The sequence below is a fragment of the Mus caroli genome, chromosome 4 (genome assembly GCF_900094665.2).
Source record: "Mus caroli chromosome 4, CAROLI_EIJ_v1.1, whole genome shotgun sequence".
Classification (NCBI taxonomy): domain Eukaryota; kingdom Metazoa; phylum Chordata; class Mammalia; order Rodentia; family Muridae; genus Mus; species Mus caroli.
The window spans coordinates 35,620,412-35,640,631 of NC_034573.1; the positions used below are offsets into that span (position 1 = coordinate 35,620,412).

The 20,220-nt window shown below is 49.0% G+C and overlaps 1 protein-coding gene across 7 annotated transcripts in view; it reads right to left on the bottom strand.

Annotated features, from left to right (window-relative positions):
* Positions 1 to 325: 325 nt before the first annotated feature.
* The window catches only part of Fam219a (family with sequence similarity 219 member A), a 51,512-nt gene continuing 31,617 nt past the window's right edge, over positions 326 to 20,220 (bottom strand). For 2 of the 7 annotated variants that reach the window (XM_029476394.1, XM_021160083.2), the window contains exons 2-6: positions 5,346 to 5,445; positions 2,898 to 3,000; positions 2,638 to 2,718; positions 1,942 to 1,996; positions 332 to 1,474 (exon numbers count right to left, since the gene is read on the bottom strand). In XM_029476394.1, coding sequence (XP_029332254.1) covers positions 1,319 to 1,474; positions 1,942 to 1,996; positions 2,638 to 2,718; positions 2,898 to 3,000; positions 5,346 to 5,445 — 495 coding nt within the window. In that variant the 3' untranslated portion in view covers positions 332 to 1,318. Of the gene's footprint in view, positions 1,478 to 1,941; positions 1,997 to 2,637; positions 2,719 to 2,897; positions 3,001 to 5,345; positions 5,446 to 20,220 lie in introns of all 7 variants that reach the window. The other 5 variants (XM_029476393.1, XM_021160082.2, XM_021160084.2 and 2 more) reach the window with 4 other exon arrangements.

Consider the following 20,220-nt stretch of genomic DNA (forward strand, 5'->3'; position numbering starts at 1 on the left):
TATTTTCTAGTTGTGAGAACTGAAGCCCTGGAGAAGCCTGGGAATTGCTTAGGAGCTCAGGGAGAATGCCGAGGCTGGGACCAGAACCCAGGTTCCAGATGGCCAGGCTGTGCTTTCAGTCCACTGCATTCTCATTCCCAAGCAGCCTCTCACTGAATTCCCAGACCACAGCCATTTCCCCATCTCGGACACCAATCTGGTTCCCTGGACAGATAGGCTCAACACACACTCGGGCACAACACACACGCACACACACACACACACACACACACACACACACACACACACACACACATGTGCACGTGCGCGCGCACACACACATGCACACACACACATGCACACACATGTGCATACCATACCATACCATACCATACCATACCATACCATACCATACCATATGCATACAGCCACTTGGCTCACTGTATTTTCTTAAGCTTGCTCTTGAAGAGCCTTTCTGGAAGCCTGCCTCCTGGACTTTGAGCTAGGGTGAAATGGCAATGGGCACAGGAGGCCAGCCTTATCTCTTGCTTCCAGCCTAGAACCAATAGACAGAAGACTGGGGGTGGCAGGGTGGCGTGGGGATGAGGCAGAGAGACAGATGCACTGGTTAGAGACCGGTGAGAACAGGTCATACCATCCCCAAACCTGGCTTCTTTCTAAGGCCCATCTTACCTTCCCAACCCTCAGAAAGTAAGAAAGCAGGGGAGGGAGACAGTGGAGGGAGTTATCTAATGGAGAGACAGTATCCCTTTGGACAGCGTTGCCAGGCTTCCCATCTAGAGATGAGGGGAAAACACAAATAGGTGTATGGGCTGGCACAGGGTTTGGGGAGAGGGGCTCTGAGGTGTGAGAACTGCCCCCATTGCTTGGAGCCTTTTCTTCTCCAAACCCCTTTCCTTCCTTTCCAAGCTGGGCGTGGGGGGATTCATGGCTTCACTGGCTGGGGCCAACCTTCCGGCCCTGTGATCCCTTCACCCGACGCTTACATTTGGCCTCCTGGCCTTCAGTGCTGCCCCCCTGACTGCAGCTATGGGAGAGGTGGCAGGGTGCTTGGGTGTAGTCCCCCCAAGTAACCGAACAAACAGTGCCTACCCCTCCTCAGCCCCGGGGCTGGGGACAGACCCGGTTTTGGTTTCTCCGGCTCCTTGAACACACAGAGGTACACGTCCTACCATAGGAGGAAGCAATGACTGTTACGAGGTTGGCGGCTGTAAGAGGCGCGGGGCTGGGGACCAGCGGACCAGCAGGGTAGGGGTCTCCCCTGCTGCATCCCACTGGGCCCAGGTCAGCGCCCCGTGCACCGCGGCGACCCCGCCCACTACTGAATGTGGCAGGCGGTGGAGGAAGTGGCCTGACAACACATGCAGGTGGGGTTCACAGACTTGGGGGGGATGAGGTCTAGGTCCTCGTCGTCGGGGATCTCGTCTAACCGGTAGCCATCTTTCAGCAGCTGGATGTTCAAATCTTGGTTGATCTGCTGTAGAAAAGGTTCGAGTCAGCTGGAAGGGCATTACCCTGGGCTGGAGCTGCCTCTGTCACTCCAAGACCACAGAACAGCTCCATCTCATCCCAGGTCTGAGCCTGGCTCTGGTCTCTCTTCCTCCAGACAGGTTTTCCTAAGGCCCAGCCATATACAGGCCCCTTCCTAGTCCAAGGTCAACTTCTTATCTTTACTCTTGATTCTTTTCAGGGTTTGCCCGATTTCAGGTCAATTCGTGTAAAGTGTCGCCCGCATTTCACACCTGTTCTATTTTAGAGCCCCTCTTTAATAACCCCGGGCTCGCTGTAATTCAGGTTAGTGATTTCTTTTTACCAAATTCTCCCAGCCCAGGCCCCGCCTAACGCGGAGCCCCTCCCCCACCCACCCCCGCCCACTGCGTGGCTGCCCGGTAAAGGTAGTCTGGCTCCCGTGGTTTGTGGAGGCAAGGGGTGGAGCCTCACCTCGGCAGAGGAGTAGCCAGAGGAAGAGTATCTGGACATGTCAAAGTCATCGTCGCTGGCCGTAAGAAGAGAGGAGAGAGAAGAATAAGTAATTCAGAGAAATTAAATAGAAAGCCCTCTGCGTCTTTGCTATACCCGCCCCCTTCCAACAGTATAATTTAAATAACCCGTGCTTAGTATGCAAATATATGTTTGCTAAGGCAGGTTTCCTAGCTCAACCTTTAAATGGAGTGGCTTCTTAAGTTCCTTCTGGAGAGAACTGCTACCACTCTTCCCGCTCGTCCTCAGGCTGTTTTAATTTTTCTCCCCCTAGGTTCAAATCACCCTGGCTGTTCAGAGTTTCCAAAAGTCTATGGCTAGCCAGATGCTACCCTGGCATAGGGTTCTTCCCTGAGAAGGGGACTGGCATCAGGCATTCCATTAGGCTGTCTAGAGATATCAGTCCATCGTGGGGCAGTAGCTGTCTCAGCACAGCAGCAAACTGTGCTTGTCCCCAGGCCTCTCTCTGCACAATCCTTTAAAACAACCACCACCACCAACACGAAGCCAAACCCACCCCATTGGGAGACTTCACCCATGGAGAGTTGGTGGCTGAAGAACACAGCCCTTGTGGCAGTGTGACAGGTGTGACCTGTTACAAGCCATCCGCACTCGCACAGCATCATGTGTCTAGCTGCCCCCAGACCCCATACACACCTGTCTGTGTCAAGAGCTACCAGTGGCTTCTCATCAGGGCTCTGGTCCAGCGAGGAGTAGCCTTTATTAGGGACGACCAGCCTGGGTAAAGAATGAGGAGTTGGAGTGCCAACCGCCAGCCAGAGCATATAAACAGGACATTAGGTCTTCCCCGTCACTGTCATCTCCCCCATTCCCCTGAGGAGGGAGAGGGTGGAGACCAGCAATGGTAGGTGAGGAATGGACTGGTGAGGTCCCAGTGGGGCAGAGAGGACACCTACCTCGTCCGGGCCATGACGTTGTTCTTCTTGGGTTGCTGGTTGACAGGGCTGCCCATGCTGCCGTTCTTCAGGGAACCCTTCCGGGCCAGCTCCCTTTGCTTCTCTGCAGAGAACATGGGAAAGAAGCTGTGTCCTGCCCAGTGGCTGCCAGGCCCTGCTGCTTGGGGTGGCCTGGTCTGGGCCTTTCCTGCAGACGCGTACTTCTGTAGTGATCCCACGGACCGCCAGGCACCTGACGCTCTGTGGACATGCATAACTGAGGTGGACAGACAGCCGAAAAGAGGAGGCTGACCCTACCCTGTGGGAACCACAGTTACTATGTCAGGCAGTCCGCCCATGCTTGATGTCAAGGAATGGCTAGAGAGGAAGAGATGAACACAGAAGGCTGGAGCAGTCAGAGAGGCCTTCCCTGAGGAAAGTATGTACAAAAGCAACCCAAGAGGACATAGCTGCGGGCGTGAATGGAACGGAGGGAGATGAGGTAATAAAGAGGTGAACTTGGGAAAGGAGCCATTCATCAGTTAATTATTCACTCAACAAACACTAGAATCGCAATTATGCATCAAGTACTATACCACAGGGATGGAAAGCTCCCAGTAGTTATAAACTCACAGCACGCACAGAGACCCCATCTCAAGAAACAAAAGAAAGCAACCAAACCCCTCAGAGTGCGAAGGCCTTGGCCATGGGGCTGAGGCATTTTGGGATTAATGGGGACGGAAAAGGAGCTACTAAGGGTTTCCTTAGCAGGAGGGGCAGAAAGGGGCCTTGGGCAGGATTGGGCAGGAGGCTGAGGAGCCCAGTCTGCAGTCTTTCCAGGGGCTCAGAGCCCCTGCACTTGTGGGGCTGGACATCTGCTGACTTACTACGTGGTACGTGCGACTCTGGGGAGCTGACTGGAAGGAGGCTCAGCCACATTCTTACTAATGTCAAGTAAAGCCATGATGAAGGAGAAAGGCTTGTTCTGTGGCAGAAACATGGTGGCAGGTGTGGGTGTGTGATTTCTTAGTGTAAGGGTGGGAAGAGCCATTACAGCACCTGTGAGTCACTTGAAAATGATCTCTGATTTCCAAGTCTTTGAAGCTCTGTTTCCTACCCTCTGACCTCTCTGCCTCTATTTTAGTTTTCCAGGCTCTCTTCAGCAGACAGCAACTGCCATTACCATATCAAGCCTCTAGGGGGTGCACTTTGCCTTACATTTCTTGGTGATTTTCTTTATCTTAAGTGAGACAAGTTGTGAATGTCCATGAGTTTTGGTGGCAATTCTACGGTGAAGGAAATAAAAATGCTATTTTAACAGCATGCTAACTTTGTTTGAAATCATGAAAACAAACAGAGACAATAAGCTGACAAGGCTCAGACTATGGACTACTATGCAACCATTTAAAAGAATGAAGCCATTCTCTGTAGGACATCATCCAGGGGAGGGAGCAAGGCTCACAAAATGTGCACAATGTAATGTCGCTCTTGTGCTCAAGTACAAAATGAAGCTACAGAAACCTGGAATGGTTGCCTGTGGAGAGAGTACAGAACTTATATGCATTTAAAATACTTTTATTGTTGCATTAAAACAACAATAAACAAAAGTGGCTGTACTTTGAATAGAATGTCCTAGAAAGACAAGCAGGTCCATCAAGAGAGCTGCTGTTGTGTTTAGAAAATCAACCAGGGGGCTGCCTGGGTGTGCTCTAGAAGGAGAACCGCAAGACCTGTTTTATTTTTTTGAATTCCCTAAAGGCACAGGCTCTGTGGGAAAGAATCCTGATAGCTCGCTATGCAGGGGAGCCTGCTAAGAGATAAGAGGCTCCATCTTAGCTGAGGAATGAGGTTTTTGGTGGGCAGATAGAGTCTGAGTTCTGAGAAGAGCTAAGGACAGTGACGACTGTATCTGACTGTCAACTGTCTTGTGTGTGGCATGTTATAATTTCTCTTCAGGAAATCAACTCTTTGGTGGGAGTCTGCTATTGTCTTCAGCAGCCTTGGATCTGTGAGATTTTGGCCCATGAAGGGAGAGGGGAGGTGCTCAGCAGCGGGTGGGGTCAGAACTGGAGTCGCTGGAGCTCTGGGTAGCTGCGGGGGGGTCAGGTGATCTCACAGCAGTCAGTGGACATGGGACCCACCCTAAGACAAGGATAATGCAATACTTGGAAAAGAAATGGGTTCTGGGGTTCTAATGAAGGGACAGTCTCCCTGGACAGAAGTCACCCTGGCCCTGAATCTGTCCCTCAAACATAGCAGCAGCTGCCCTATCTTTGGAGGCAGGTTCCTTTTGGCTGGCCCTTTCCAGTGCTGTCCTGGGGTTCTATGCGGTGCCTGGGAGTGTGGGTGACTTACTTGGAGGTTGGGATCATCCAGCCCGAGCTACTTCAACTGTAGCACCTTGCTGTCAACCCAATCCAAGAGCACCTTCTTCACTCCCCACATCTCCCTCATCCCCGACACACTCACCCAGCTTCACTTGGAGCGGGGATGGTTTGTAATTCATGGCTACTGACTCACCCTCCCGGGCGTCACAGTCTCGGTCTGAGATAGAGGCTGCGGCTGGATCCTGTTGGGGAGAAAGCAGAGAAGACCGGGAAGCATTAGCATGTGACTCCAGGGGTTGCTCTGAACCCTGAAGCAAACCTTCTCATCTGCCCTCTGGGTTTCTGGGAGCATTTACTCTAGCAGCAGGCCAGTCAGCATTCAGGGAGGGAGAGGAAGAGTCTACTATGCGCCGTAGAAGAGAGGAGATGATGTCCTACTCCCGACCAACAAGAGTCCCAAGTAAGCTAGGCTGCTCCAGAAAGCCTTGCCTGAAACCCACAGGGCTTCCTCTACAAAGGCTGTTTCAGAGAGAGTCTGTCAAGTTCCTCTGAGCTTACAGGTGGATCGAGGTCAGAGCAGGTACTCCAGAGAGCCCTTCTTTCTCTGTTTCATCTTTGCAGGGTGTAGACGACCAACTGGCCAATCTAAGCAAGGACTCAAGACTAAAAAGAAGGGGAAAAAAGTCAAGTGAGAACTTCTGAAGTTCCCAGATGAGCTCTAAGCAGCGTCTCCCAGTGGATGGGAATGGTGCCAGAGAAGACGGACCTGACAAACCAGCAGACCACGTGGTTTTGTGCTGCATCACATGAAAGCAGGACACGTGATGCAGGTGACAGGGAGGACAGGCAGGCTTTCATTCTATGTGTGCAACCTTTGCACTCTCCCCTGCGCTAGCTCTCAAAGCCTCCAGCTCTGGGCCAGACCCCGTGCTTCCCAGAGTCCTTAGCTAGCCCTGCTATCTCTCCAAAATGCCCTCGATGTCCGAGATCCAGGGCCCCTGTCTATGCCATCCGTGACAAGCACCTCCTTTTTTATGGGGGGACAAAAGATTTTATTCAGGTTACGCACCACTCGCATCTACATTTGAAACTGGTTTACAATCACTTCTCTATTATAGGCAGGCACATGAGTTTAGTTGCAATCCTTTTTCTGGCATAAACAAAGATATTTTCAATATTTTTCATAATTGTCAGATTCACAATTATAAAGGGAGCTAAAGATGAGCTTTTCTTAGAATGAAAAACTCTTATTTTCAATGTTTTTATACTCAGGCCAGCAGATTTGGTTAGTAGCTAAGTTCTTGCAGAAGACCTAGGTTCGATTCCTAATACCTACAGGGAAGTTCAGAACCTGCGGACCCAAAGCCATCTGATGTCGGTGGCCCCAGGCACACATGTGGTGCATATGCATGCATACAGGCAGAATACACGTACAAGTAAAAGAAAATTTGAAAGGTTTTTATTCTCAAATTTCATACAGAGTATTTTGATCCTATTCATCCCTACTCCTCTCCTAACTCCTCCCAGGTCCTCCCTTTCCTCCCCTAACTCTTCCCAGGTCCTCCCTTTCCTCCCCTAACTCCTCCCAGGTCCTCCCTTTCCTCCCCTAACTCCTCCCCTAACTCCTCCCAGGTCCTCCCTTTCCTCCCCTAACTCCTCCCAGGTCCTCCCCTAACTCCTCCCCTAACTCCTCCCAGGTCCTCCCTTTCCTCCCCACACCCTCAACTTTCTGTCCCTTTTCCTCTCTCTCTCTTTCTCTGTCTCTTTCTTTTTTTTTTTTAACTTTTTTTTTCTTTTAAAAAATAAAAAACTAACCCAAGAATTCAGTTTGTGCTAATCTTATACTTCTGGGTATGGTACTGTCCACTGGAGTGTGACCCACAAGTAGGCACAGTTTTAAAGAAAACTGACTCTCCCCATCCCAGAAGCTATGAATCGCCCATAACCCCTCAGTGAGGGACGCAGGACCATGAGACCCTCTCCCCTCAAGCTAGAATTGTGACTGACTTGATCAACATAGGTCTTTTGCAGGTAAGCACAGCTGTGTGAGTTTGTGAGTCCAGAGGACACATTTTGGTCTGGTCTTTCCTGACCCAAAGGACTCCAAAGAACCCAAGGACACAGGAGTCTTTAGAATCCTATCTTCCTCACGGTCTCCGGGCATTGTGGGTAGTGATGAAGGGGCTCCATGGTGGCTGGCTGGTCCCTGAAACTCATTTTCTGCACTCTGACTGTGAGTTTCTGAGTTAAATACCATGATGACCAGTGCAATAGAGGTCCTGCCGTCTTTAGCTGGGGACTTCAGAGTGGCCAATCTAAGGTATGAAGACTGCAGAGGACCCTGGTCCTTGAAGATACAGAAAGCAGACAGACAGGCAGATAGGATGCTCCAGAGCTGGCCCGCAGTATCAGGTCCAGGGATCTGTGTAGCTCCTGCTGACCCATTTAAAGTGAAGTAAGGCCTAGAGAAGTGGCTCAGTGACTAAAGTGCTTGCTGTGCATGAGGATCCCAGAGTTCAAATCACCAGAGCTCAGATCAGGGCAGGAGCACTGAGTGTCTGTAATCCCCAAGTGTCTCTGGAGTGAGGTGGAGGCCGAAACACGGGACTCTGCAGCAGCTCACAGCCTAGCTAGCTTGGTCTATGCAGTGGTGAACAACGAGAAGCAGTCGGCTGCCAAGACTGACACTGTTCCAAGTCGTCCTCTGACCATCTCTCACAAGTGTGCTCACATGAACGAGGATGTACACACATCATACACACGAAGGCAAAATCGAAACGAGGCGGCCGGCATAAGCTGCTTTACCGTTCTGCTTGTTACCATGGTGAGAAGGAAGCAGCCAGGAGGTTTAGGAGGGAAATTCTGACCCTGTCTGTCCCTGGGTGGACTGGGCTGCCATAGTGACTTTCAAATTCCTAAGGGAAGAACCTGGGCCTACCACTCTGCCTCTGTCTCCGCCCCTTAGCCACGGGTAAGGTGAGAAGGGCACCCTGTGTGGCAGTGGGGTAGATAGCAGTGTCTGCGTCTCGGATCACTTCCCAATCTTCATCCTCCCGTGCTCTGCACAGCTCCTTGGCGGGCTCCTTTCAAATCACACACTGGAAAAGCAGGCCGCCAGTGGCCTAAACTAAGCCGAGGCCCAAGTGACCTCTCAGTTGCTACCCACGGGGGGACGGAAACCCGGTGGCTGGACCACAGGGTGAGCTCCCGAGGGATTTTCAAATGGAAAGTCCTGCAGGCATGCAGGCAGCACCACACCGGAAAGGATCTGGCGCCGCGTCTGGGCTCCTCATCCACATTCGTTTCTGTGATTGTCAAGCAGGGCACAAAGCACCTCCGTTTGGGACTGGCTTCCTCAGGACGCCGTGCTCCCGTGCTCCCGTGCTCCATCTTCTGCATCTGACCACTCCTGTCTCTGTCTACATCTCTTTGTCTCCTCAGACTCTTCCCGCTCCATTTTCTCCTTAAAGAAAGCTGAGGCTTCCTGCCTGGATAGTTTAGATTCAGTGTTTTCTTTGACTGAGGTATTCTATTTCTTCTACCTTGTCTTCAGCCTGAGATTTTCTCTTCCACGCCTTGCACTGTTTGATGAGGCTTTCTCTGAGGTTTTTATTGGGTTTTCTATTGTTCTTTCCCAGGTTTTCTGTCTGGGTTTTCTTTATGATTCTCTTTGCATATTCAGGTCTTAAGCGGTTCTACTCATTTCCTTCTACTGTTTGTGTTGTCACTTCTTTAAGGGATTTGTTCATACCCAGTTTATACTGATGACTCCTAAATTGTGGCCTTTTAATTAACAAGCCTGTTCCTCGGCCCTCTCTACTCTACTTTCCACTAGAGTGTTTGGTCTCATTGTCTTTTCTCTGAGGTTGGTTTTAGGTAACACACATCCCTGGGAGCTAAGCCAGTGTCCCGGCGCAGACAGGTGCGTGGGTTTCTTCTCTGAGGTTGGAGGTGTCAGTGGTAACATGTGAAGCAGAAAACTCAGGAAGGACAGAACCTGGGATGAGGACTGGGAGCTATTGAGCAATGCTGGTCACTGATCCATTACAGCTCTCAAGCCCTACTGGCAGGTCCTGGTGGTATTTGATCCTGAGTGAAACCATAGGATCAAAGCCCTCGGCTGAGAGGCTCCACGCCAAACTTGCCCATTCAGCGACTCCTCCGTCACTGTCCATGGCAGAAGGCTATTTAAGCGGCAACTACAAAGGTCTCTGGCCCAGTGCCATCAACACTGTGGACTTCCTGAGTGCCTTCTCTGAGGAATGCAGGCAGTGCACCATGGCCATTGTGTAGAGATTAAATGTAAAATATTCATGAACAAAAGTAGCAGAGAGGGTTGAGGCAGAAGGAAGCGTCTGGCTCCAAGAATCAGAGAGGATTTAAAATGCCCCCCAAGGACTTCCAACAGGCGTTAGCTAGATCCGGGAACTAGAGTGGGGATTAACAAGATTATTAATAAACACTCAGCAGAGACAGACCTTGAAATACATCTCTAACAGCAATCCATGTCTCTACAACCATTCAAACAAATCCTCCAAAGGCTGTAGAGAAGATTAATAGCTTGGGCTATCGGCTGATAGCCAGCACAACATCAACGCATCCAGAGGAAAGTCAAAGAGACAGAAGCAAAGAGCCATCCTTTGCTGGTCTGCAAGTTTTGATCACCTGTTGTCCCTGAACCCTGTGCTTTGGGTGGGGCTGGAATGTAAGTGTATGTGTAGGAATAGCAGTTACAGGGTCCTGGGTCCCTTCAATCAAAGAAATCCACTGCTATTTCAATCCCTACATTAGCCTTTCTGTAAAATTCTGGTTAGTAAAAGGGTTTTGTTAATTATAAAAAAGACTACTAAATACATTCCTGGCGGATGGCTCAGTAGGAAAAGGTGCTGTCAACCAAGCCTGACAACCCCTGGAACCCACATGGTGGAAGGAGAGAAACAACCCCAGCAGGCTGTTCTCTGACCTCCACATGTGCACCGGGGCCCCTCCCCACCCCTCACAAACAAATCAGTATAATAAAAATGAAATGTTAAGAAGTCACTGATGTAATCCACTCTAGTCTTGTAAAACACTTTAGGGAAATGTCAGAAAACTATGGTCATGAGGTCCTGGGCACTTATCTATGCACGTGTGTGTGAGGGCGCACCCACCTATGCCTGTGTGTGCAGAGAGGCAGAAGGGTCCACATTGAGATGCTGTTTCTATTGCTTTCTCACTGAACTTGGAGCTTTGTAATTAGGCAGGCCAGGCTGGCCAGGAAGATCTGCCCGACTCTACCCCCTTGTCCCCCCCCCACCCCGGGCACTGCAGTTACAAGTGCTCACTGCAGTGACGAGCTTCTACATGGGTGCTGGGAATCTGACCTCAGGTACACAGGCCTGCACAGCAAACATTTGGCTCGTGAACCTTCTCCTCATCCTCCACCAATTTTCTTTAAATAAAGAAAACTAAATACACACCACAGAATCATTGACATATTAAACTCTTGGCTGAAAATAAATGAATAAGGAAAACAGTGTTGTTTCAAGAAAAGGACACAGGTGTCAATAGCGTTCTTTGAGAGGCATCCAGAAATGCTGTGGGCTGCTGTAGCTGGAGATAATAAAATGTTCACAGTAGAATGCAAGAATGGTGTACAACAGATTACCAACATCCTTATTTTACTTGTATTTCAATTCTTTCACAATAAAACAAAAATGTGTTTTTCATAAAACAATAAAAAAGAAAACTGACAGTCAGGTGTGGTGGTGCACGTCTTTAATCACAGCACTCGGGAGGCAGAGGCAGGCGAATTTCTGAGTTTGAAGCCAACCTGGTCTACAGAGAGTTCCAGGACAGCCATGGCTACACAGAGAAACCCTGCCTCTAAAAACAAACAAACAAACAAAAACAAACAAACAAAAAACAAAAAGATCAGGCAGCCTAGTTTACAGAGAGTTCCAGGAGAAGCCAGGGCTGTCCCAGAAAAACAAAGAAAAGAAAAGAAAGGGAGGGAGGGAGGGAAAAAAACCTCGTACTGGGAGAGGGTTCAGTAGTTAAGAGCACACACTGTTTTAGAGGATCCGAGTTCAGCTGCCAGCACCCACAGCAGGCAGCTCACAACCACTGTAACAGGCCCAAAGCGTCCATGCCCTTTTCTTCCTCTGACCCACAATGAATGAACAACCAAAGGAAACCTTGGAGGAACTGATGGAACCAATGGCTTTGCTCGAAGGGAAGAATCTAAGGAAAGATTGAGACTTGGAACAGAGACAGCCCTCTGGGAGGCCCCTCCTGTTTGTTTGCCTGCATGCAAACCTCACGTTCCTATCCCTTCCCCAGGGCTGGATTAATTCTTCTGGGACAGTAAAACTCTAACCCGGGGCCCAAGAAACCAATGGTGAGTTGGACAGACTGGATGAGCAGAGTGGGCATGAAGGAGTGAACCGTCTTTAAGAACCATAGGTCTCAAGAGGGAAAGGCCTGGGAGGGCAGGGGAGAATGGATGGCAGGGGAGAATGGATGGCAGGGGAGAATGGATGGCAAAAATTAAGCACAGAAGAGACTTGTTTTGTAGTTCCTCATGCAGATCCACAAGTCTCTGAAACTCACGAGTGCCCAGTAACAGTGTGGCTGCCTCCTGAATGCTCACACTGTACCTCGCCTCCACTGGGAGAGGAAGGACGACCTCGCCTTCAGTGCTAAGCGGGAATCTGATGAGAGGTTCACCCAATCACTCCCTTCTGTCTCTGTCTGTCTCTCTCTCTCTGTTTGTTTCTCCCACCCCACTCCCCACCCTCAGGCTCAGATCCCAGATCAACCTTTTACTAGTGCTGTGATCTGGTTTCCTCAACTATAAAGCAAGATGGCTATTAATATGTATATCACAGACTCAGTGTGCCACTTACTATAGGAAATGCTGCACTTCCTCTAAAGGTGCTATCTGTATAAACTCAGTGTGCCCTGGGAGTGTCCAGCAGCCCCTGGCTGCAGCTCTGGCAGCACTCAGGTTGCTATGTGGCTTATATGTGGAGCTATCTCTGAGAAAGGTTCTCTCTCCACAGGGTTGAGGAAGGGCCTGACTAGAGGGCATTCTGTTTTCCCCCACTGTGCTATGATCTCCTTATTCATAACACGAGTTCTGGATCCAGATGTCATAGAGATAAACAGAAAATAGGCCCATCTCCAAAGAGTGTCGAATAATTATCAAGGTAAAAATGAGCCATAAAAAGTAGGAGCTGGGTGTGGTGGCCCACACCTTTAATCCCAGCACTAGGGAGGCAGAGGCTGGCTGTACTACGGAAAGAGACCCTGCCCCAGGCAGAAAGAACAAGGCAAAGGAGAATGAGGGACCTAGGAAGAGTTAGGACCTCCTGCCTGTGGCTGGTAAAGAGCACAGCAGGGCAGTTGCCATTTTGCAGGGGCAGAAGCCCAGAAGGTAGAAATAACACTGGTGGGCTCAGATCATGGCAGGAGGTGGGTCTTGATTTTGATTTTTTTCTTAGAAGATAACGAGGGAAACCAAACCTAAGCCCAGCAGTAACATGAATGCATTTGAGACAAAGGGCCTTTTATAGCAGCCTTGTGGGAGACACGTGGGGGTGAAGATAAATTGTCCAAGAAAAGACAGCAGGGACCTAAACAAAGTAGAAGCAGAAGACAATGGACAGAAGGAGAGCCAGAAGACACAAGCGTGTGACCTGACTGGAATATGTAGGGAAAATACTAATTACTCCAAGAGTACAGGGGAGGGGGGACCAGGCCAGGTCATTTGGAGGTATGTTGTGTTTTGTGGGTGTGTTGTGTTTGGGTGTATCGTTTGGGAAACAGGTGGAATTACTTGTCAGTACAATCTGAGGTTTCAGAACCTGGAAAGAAGGTGTGTGCTGGTCAAGACTGAAGCTTAGGGCGGATAATCTTCCTGGAGAGAATGAACAGAATGGAAACAATAAGAACAAGGATGAAGCCGGAAGGAACATCCAATATCAGGGGGCCCTGGGAGGAGACTGGGCTGGAGCAAGTGTCTCAAGTGCCCCAAAGAGAAGCTAGCTCCCCAAGATAGAGATGACAGCTGGAAACAAGGACATCCACCGTAGGCAGTGTCTGGACAGTGTTTTAGTTGAAGGGTGGGATAGAAATCAGATTACAAGGGATCTGGAGGAAAGAGGATATTGGGAAGTTGAGGGTAAGGAGATGCTGCATCAAGGAGCTGCACGGGGGAAGGAGGAAGGAAGAAGTGATGGCAGCCAAGGAAACATCAAAGTTATAGGATTTCTGTAGAGCAAGGGACACACAGCCAACATCCCACACTGAAAGGAAAGTGTTGGTTATCTAAAGAGAATGTATGGGGCATAGTGAGGACTCAGAGTGCACTGAGCCAGAGCTTAGACTGTAGGACAGAGGGTCTTTTCAGATGGGCCAGGAAGGTCAGTGGGGCATACATTCCAAAGACCTTGTCAGGGAAGGGAAGGAGGCAAGCACTAAGGAATTGGAGAGGAGGGAGGATGCTGGTTGGCTGGCCAGAGCGGACGTGGAGGATCACAGGGTGGCACAGGCTGACACTTCACCTTTCCTTGGTGTGTTTGGCCACAGGGAGGAAAGGTGCTCTCCGAGGTCCTGAACAGGGCTGCTTGTGTTTTGTGAACTGGTGTGGTTGGTTCCAGTGGAGAAACCACTCAATTTTAGTTTCCCCACAGGAGAACATAACCACTGTCTTCATTTTCAAGCAGAAATTCTCAGGAAGAGGAAAACTGGGATGGACTTCGAATGACAGATGACGTGAGACGCACACAGCAACCACATTGTACCTTTCTCTACAGAGCACAAAATGAATTTTCCTCCAGTTTTAGAGGGCACAGAGAAGAAGCTTGGGAATGCTAATGGCTTCTTCTGGAATAGACTCATATATCCTTGGGTGAAGTCAGGAAGGAAGAGAGACAGAATATCAGGATTCTTGGATCAGCAACGATCATGTTGATGGTAGAAAATCAGGGAGCCTTGGCTCAGGCCACTCTCTGACAGGGAGGTATAATACTGATGGGGGCAGCAAGCACTGTCCTTATTACAATTTGTCCAGAAAGCAGCTCAATAACTGCCTCTGACTTTAATACTCTTGTTTAGGTCTCCACCTGTCCACCCAGAGAACTCTTGGCAGTAGGTAGAATTAGAAATAGTAAGATATATTTAGGAAAGAGAGCTAGCAAAACCACCTTAAGTTCACCAAGTGCCCACCACTGGGGAGAAACTTTATATCCTGTTTTTGTGCCCTATATTCCCCCCCCCCAACCCTCCACCCAGAGGTAAGCAAATGGCTGGGACTTCTATCCTTTTGGGACATAGGAAGGTCTTTAGGGAATCCTATCTATAGGGAAAGACAAAGGCTTTTCATGGGGCAGGGTCTCTAAAGAACTGGAAGGGAATCAGGAAAACATAAAGAAGATAATCTCCAATGTCAGGGACACTTGCAGAAAAACAGGAAGCCCAAGTCTGGGGTGAGGGCAGAGACTCCCTGGCTCAGGTAGGCTTCTCTGCATAGCCCACATCTCCAGTCTCCTGAGGTTTTCCTCTATAAAACACTCAATTCAAACAAAATCAACACATTGTCTACATTGTCCAGTTCTGGGCTACATGCTAGTGTAAGAATGCAGAAGAAAGAACTCATCACACCACACATGTGCAGAGCACTTGGGGGTAAAGGCACGCATACGCATGCACGCATACACACGCACGCATGTGTGCATGTTCATGCACCAAGGATTCTCATGTTAGATCTGAGGTCTAGGAACTCAAGTTGGTCATGTAAGAGGGTGTGTGTGTGTGTTTGAGATAGGGTCTCCAACGTAGCCCTGGCTGTCCTAGAACTTGCTGTATAGACCATGCTGGTCTTAAACTCACAGATGATGATGTCCTCTTGCCTCTGCCTCCTGAGTACTGGGATTAAAGGTGTGTATCACATGCCCAGCCGTTTTTTTTTTTTTTTTTTTTTTTTTTTTTTTTTTTTTTGGAGACAGATTCTTGCTAGATAGGTCTGACTGGCTTGGTATTGCTATGTATCCTAGCCTGGCCTCAAATACTAAATAATCCTTTTGTTTCAGCCTTCTAAGAACTGAGACTACAGGCATGTGCTACTATGCTGTCTCTTTCTTTCTTTGTTTCTTTCTTTCTTTGTTTTTTTTTTTTTTTCTCTCCTGAGATAGGGTTTCTCTGTGTAGCCTTGGCTGTCCTAGAACTCAGTCTGTAGACCAGGCTGGCCTTGAACCCAGAAATCCACCTGCCTCTGCCTCCTGAGTGCTGGGATTAAAGGGGTGTGCCACCACCGCCCAGCCCACTGTCTCTTTCAACTGCCTAGTTCACTGCCAATCTTGGTATCTTAAATCACACTTTGTGTGCTCATGTGTGCATATGCCCAGATCAAAAGTTAGTTTGCAGGAGTCAATTCTTACAACCACTGTATGGGTCCCAGAAATTAAACTCAGGGCATCCAGCTTGGTTGCAAGTGACCTTTGCAGTATTTACAGTATCCGCCATTTGAAGAACAAAATGGAGGAGAGTGCTGCTGCCCTCAAGCCTAATGCGTCTGTAGCTATGGCAACTCCAATGCAGTTTCCTCTTATAAAGCAGTTCATGCGCATGAAATGCTTCCTCTCCAGCTCGCTCCTTCCTTCCTTCCTTCCTTCCTTCCTTCCTTCCTTCCTTCCTTCCTTCCTTCCTCCCTCCCTCCCTCCCTCCCTCCCTCCCTCCCTCTCTCTCCCTCCCTCTCTCTCTTTCTTTCATGTGTATGGTCTGCATGCAAGTCTGTGCACCACGTTTGTGCCTGAAGCCCACAGAGGCCAGAAGGGGACACCCAGTTCCCTAGTTACAGACAGTTGTTGAGTCACCATGTGAGTGCTGGAAATCAAACCCAGGTCTTCTGGAAGAGGAGCCAGCGCGTTTAACCACTGAGGCATCTCTCTGGCCCTAACATTCAGTTTTTAAAATGACCTTTATTTCACCAGTGTGAGACACTGTCTGTGTCCAGTCTAGTGCACTGGCTTTTGTTTATACTACAGCTGGTAGCTCTCTGGAATGTCCTCTTCTCTTCAAGCTAAACAGATGTCTCATCCTTGTGGCACGGGATGTGCTGATTCTGTGTGGCCCCAGCTCTTTGGACATATGCTTGGATCAGCTTCCCTGAGAACTGGGAAGCGGGACTGACAGAGGAGGCACTCCCTCAGTCAGGCTCTGGTTCCAGAGCCCCCTCATCCTTCAGCACTTCACTGCAAAGCTGTAGTGTTGGAATGAGGCTGTAGCTACGGTAGCACACTTAGCATGCACAGAACCCTGGGTTCAATCCCAACCCCACCGGTGGAAGGGAAGGGGAAGGAAGGCCCCAGAGGAAGTTCTAGAGTCCTGACAGATCAGTCTCTTGTTTTAGGTAAGCTAACTTTAGGTGAATTTTTGTTCCTATAACCAAAAAGCACAAACTACTACACATGTACAGCACATTTAAAGGGAAACATGGGTGAGCTGGATGTCTTAGTGATCAAGCGTGTTTGCCGTTCTGCAGAGTTTGGTCTCTAGTACCCACACCTATTGGTGACTCACTAATGCCTGTAACTCCAGCTCCTGGGGATTCAACACCCTCTTCTAGCCTTCACAGACACATGGATGCACATCCATGCCCACACACATACACATTTAAAAAAAAACTAAAAAGAAAAGCATGTGGCATTGTCTATTCTGATTGCTGTCGTTTCTATTGTTTTATTGAGACATGATCTTGATGGAGAGGGCACAGGTTAGCACTAGACGTGGGCCTTCTACCTCAGTTTCTGGCAGCACTACTGTGTCAGGCCTATTCCACATATTATTTTATTTAGACAGGGTCTCACTGTTTAGTTTAGACTAGCCCAGGCTGGCCTCAAACCCAGAATCCTCCTGTGTCTACCTACAGCATGCTGGGATTATTGGCACCTGCTACCATATTTGGCCTGTTCTGTAACTTTTTTTATCAGTTAGTATCTAGGTGGCTATTGAGCTGGTTCCATGAGTGAGGTTCTTGCTGTGCAAGTATGAGGGCCTGAGGTTGGAACCCCAATACCCACATGAAAAGCAAGGCATGAGGGGCACATGCCTGTAACTCAGCACTGGGAAGGGAAGAGATGCTTTCTGCTCAGACAGTGAGCGCCAGGCTCAGTGAGGTGACCCTGCCTCAGAAATATGGTGAAGAGGGCAAGAAGACACTGCATCAAGCTCTGGCGTCCACATGCATGGCCATGTACACATGCATACATATGTGCACACATACACATACAACACACACAATTAGTTCTGGGACGTAGTTAGCTCTCCAATCTCTCCAATAGCTTGTGTAGCTATCAGTTTAGAGGCTGCATAAATATCCACAGGGAGAGGTATGATAACTTAGCAATTCTTCAGGCTGACATTCAGGATGTTTGCAATTTTTCACTGTTGCAAATGATGCCACCTTAAAATCCATTTAGAACCATTTCATAAAGTAAAATTACAAAGTCAAAAGCATGAATGTTTTTAACATTCTTGATATACATATTACAAACTGTTCTCCCAAAGGATTCTTCCAATTTAAAATGTTCCCAGTCATGAGTGAGGATATGGTTGGTTTTTTAATATTTTATTTCACACTATATACCAGGGAATTCAGGCCATCAAACCCGTCCATCATCTTCAGAGACAGCTCCAGCCCTCATTTCCTGCCTCCCTCTGGGGAATCTTCTCTAAAGAACTGAATTTCCCCTGGGGAATCACCCGCTAGACAAAATATTCCTGACTTGAGGTTATCAATGAGGTACAAAAGGAAGGACAGGTTTGCCACAGTGAGGTTTGGGGAGGCTCTAGTGATCACCAGTACTGCCTGGTAGCTGGTTATACATTTGGCATGCTCATTAGGTCCTTGCTCCTACCAGCACACCATCGGTAGTAACCATGACTTGGTAGAGCCAGGAGGCAAACCTCAACAAAGCAACTCCTTTGCTTTCGGACTTGGGCCAGGAGAACTAAGCAAAATGTCCTGGAAGTTACTGAAGCTTGTGTGGCAGTTTTTATGCTAAGATTTAAAAAATGTGTGTGTGTGTGCACGTGTGCGTGCTGCATGTGTATATGGTGTGTGAGTGCACACATGTGGAGGTCAGCAGATGACTCTGGAACTGGTTCTCTTCACCTTTCTGTGGATTCTGAGGATCACACTGGGTCACGGGGCTCATCCCACAAGCACCTTTACCCACTGAGCCATCCTACCTACCACGCTCTTCCTTTTCCTTCCTTTCTTTAAAAAAATTTTTTTTTTATGTGCAGCTCGGAGTGGTGGTGCACAACTTTAATCCTAGCACTCGGGAGGCAGAGGTAGGTGATCTCTGTTTGAGGCTAGCCTGGTCTACATAAATGAGTCTAGGATGACCAGGGCTCTGTTATACAGAGAAACCCTGACTTGGGGAGAGAAGCAAAAGGAAAAAGAATTTTTTGTGTATGGGTATTTTGCCTGCGTGTGTCTGCATTCCATGAGTGTCTGGAGCCAAGGGAGGCCAGAAGAGGGCAGCATATCTCCTGGAACAAGAGTAACAGATGGTTGTGAGCCACCACATGGGGGCTGGGACTCAAACCCTGAACCTCTGGAGGAGCAGGCAGTGCTCTTACCTACCGAGCCACCTCTCTAGTCCCGTTCTTCTTTTCTTCCTTTTTTTGAAACAGGGTCCCATGTAGCCCATGCTGGCCTCACACTCACTGCACAGCTAAGAATGACCTTGAACTTCTGATACTCTTGCCTTCACCTACCAAGTGCTACAGTTACAGTCATTGCTACCATGTTCAGGTCTTTTACATGTTTTTCAAAATACATTTTTAGAAATAGCTATGGGGCGGATACTCAAATGCAAAGTCTGGGGCCAGGGGGCTTATTTCTATTTATTTGTGTGTGTGCTGTCAATGCATAAATGTATGTATGTAATGTATCAACATCAGATGTTACCTCCCACCTTACACACTGAGGGAGGGTCTTTGGCTGAATCCACAGCTCATCAACTTAGCTAGCTTTGGCAGCCAGTTTTTGCTAGGTGTTCCTTGTTTCCACCTCCCAAGTGGTGACGTTACAGACCTACCTGCCCTTCATGTGGGTGCTGGTGATGCACACTCTGGATCTCATGCTTGTGGAGCAAGCACCTTACCAGCTGAGCCATCCCCTCAGTCAGCCAGTGTATTTCAAGAGTTAGAATCCCATTCTTCAAAGTTAGGCTGTGTGTCTTCTACATTGATTGTTCTTTGGCCTCTGCTAAAGGGTCTCCCCAGGCTCAAGGTGGACTGTAGCCTATCCAGACTTACCCATCACTCTCTGACTGAATAGCTCAGGGGCACAATCCCATGTCCAGGGCATTGACAGGAAGGGACTATGAAGAAATACAGCGTGTGTGGTTCCTCAGCTTGTGTACAGTTAACCAGAGCTCAGCGGATACCTCTGCCCCTGGCCTTGCTCTTCTATACAGTCCCACCTCACAATGCAGCCCAAACCCCTCTTCTCCTAGGCCAGCAACATAAGCATTTCCAAGTTATCTGGGGATCGGTGAGGGGCACAGAGCCTGACTCAGTAACTGCAGGCTGCAGCCTGGGGGACGAGTCTCATCCCGGATTCCAGGTGGCGGCCATGTTAGGACAGCGACCGTGCTTGAATGGCAGGGTTAGCTCAGGCCTTCCATACATACATTATCCCCAGACAGTCTTAGGAAAATTCCTGTGTCGTAGTCCTATACGGCTACATCCTTAGTGATAAGAGGGGACAGTTATTTACAAAGCACACACAGGGAGGGACAACTGAAGTGGGAGTGGGGAGGCAGCTCTTTACATGTTCTAGCCAGGCCGTGCACAGAGCTGTTCAGAGCACTTTCTCCCAGGCACGGCTTTTCTAGACGTCAATGCCCTGCTTAGTTACTATTACTTTATGGCCACTGTATGGCCACTGTATGGCCACTGTATGGCCACTGTATGGCCACTGTATGGCCACTGTATGGCCACTGTATGGCCACTGTATGGCC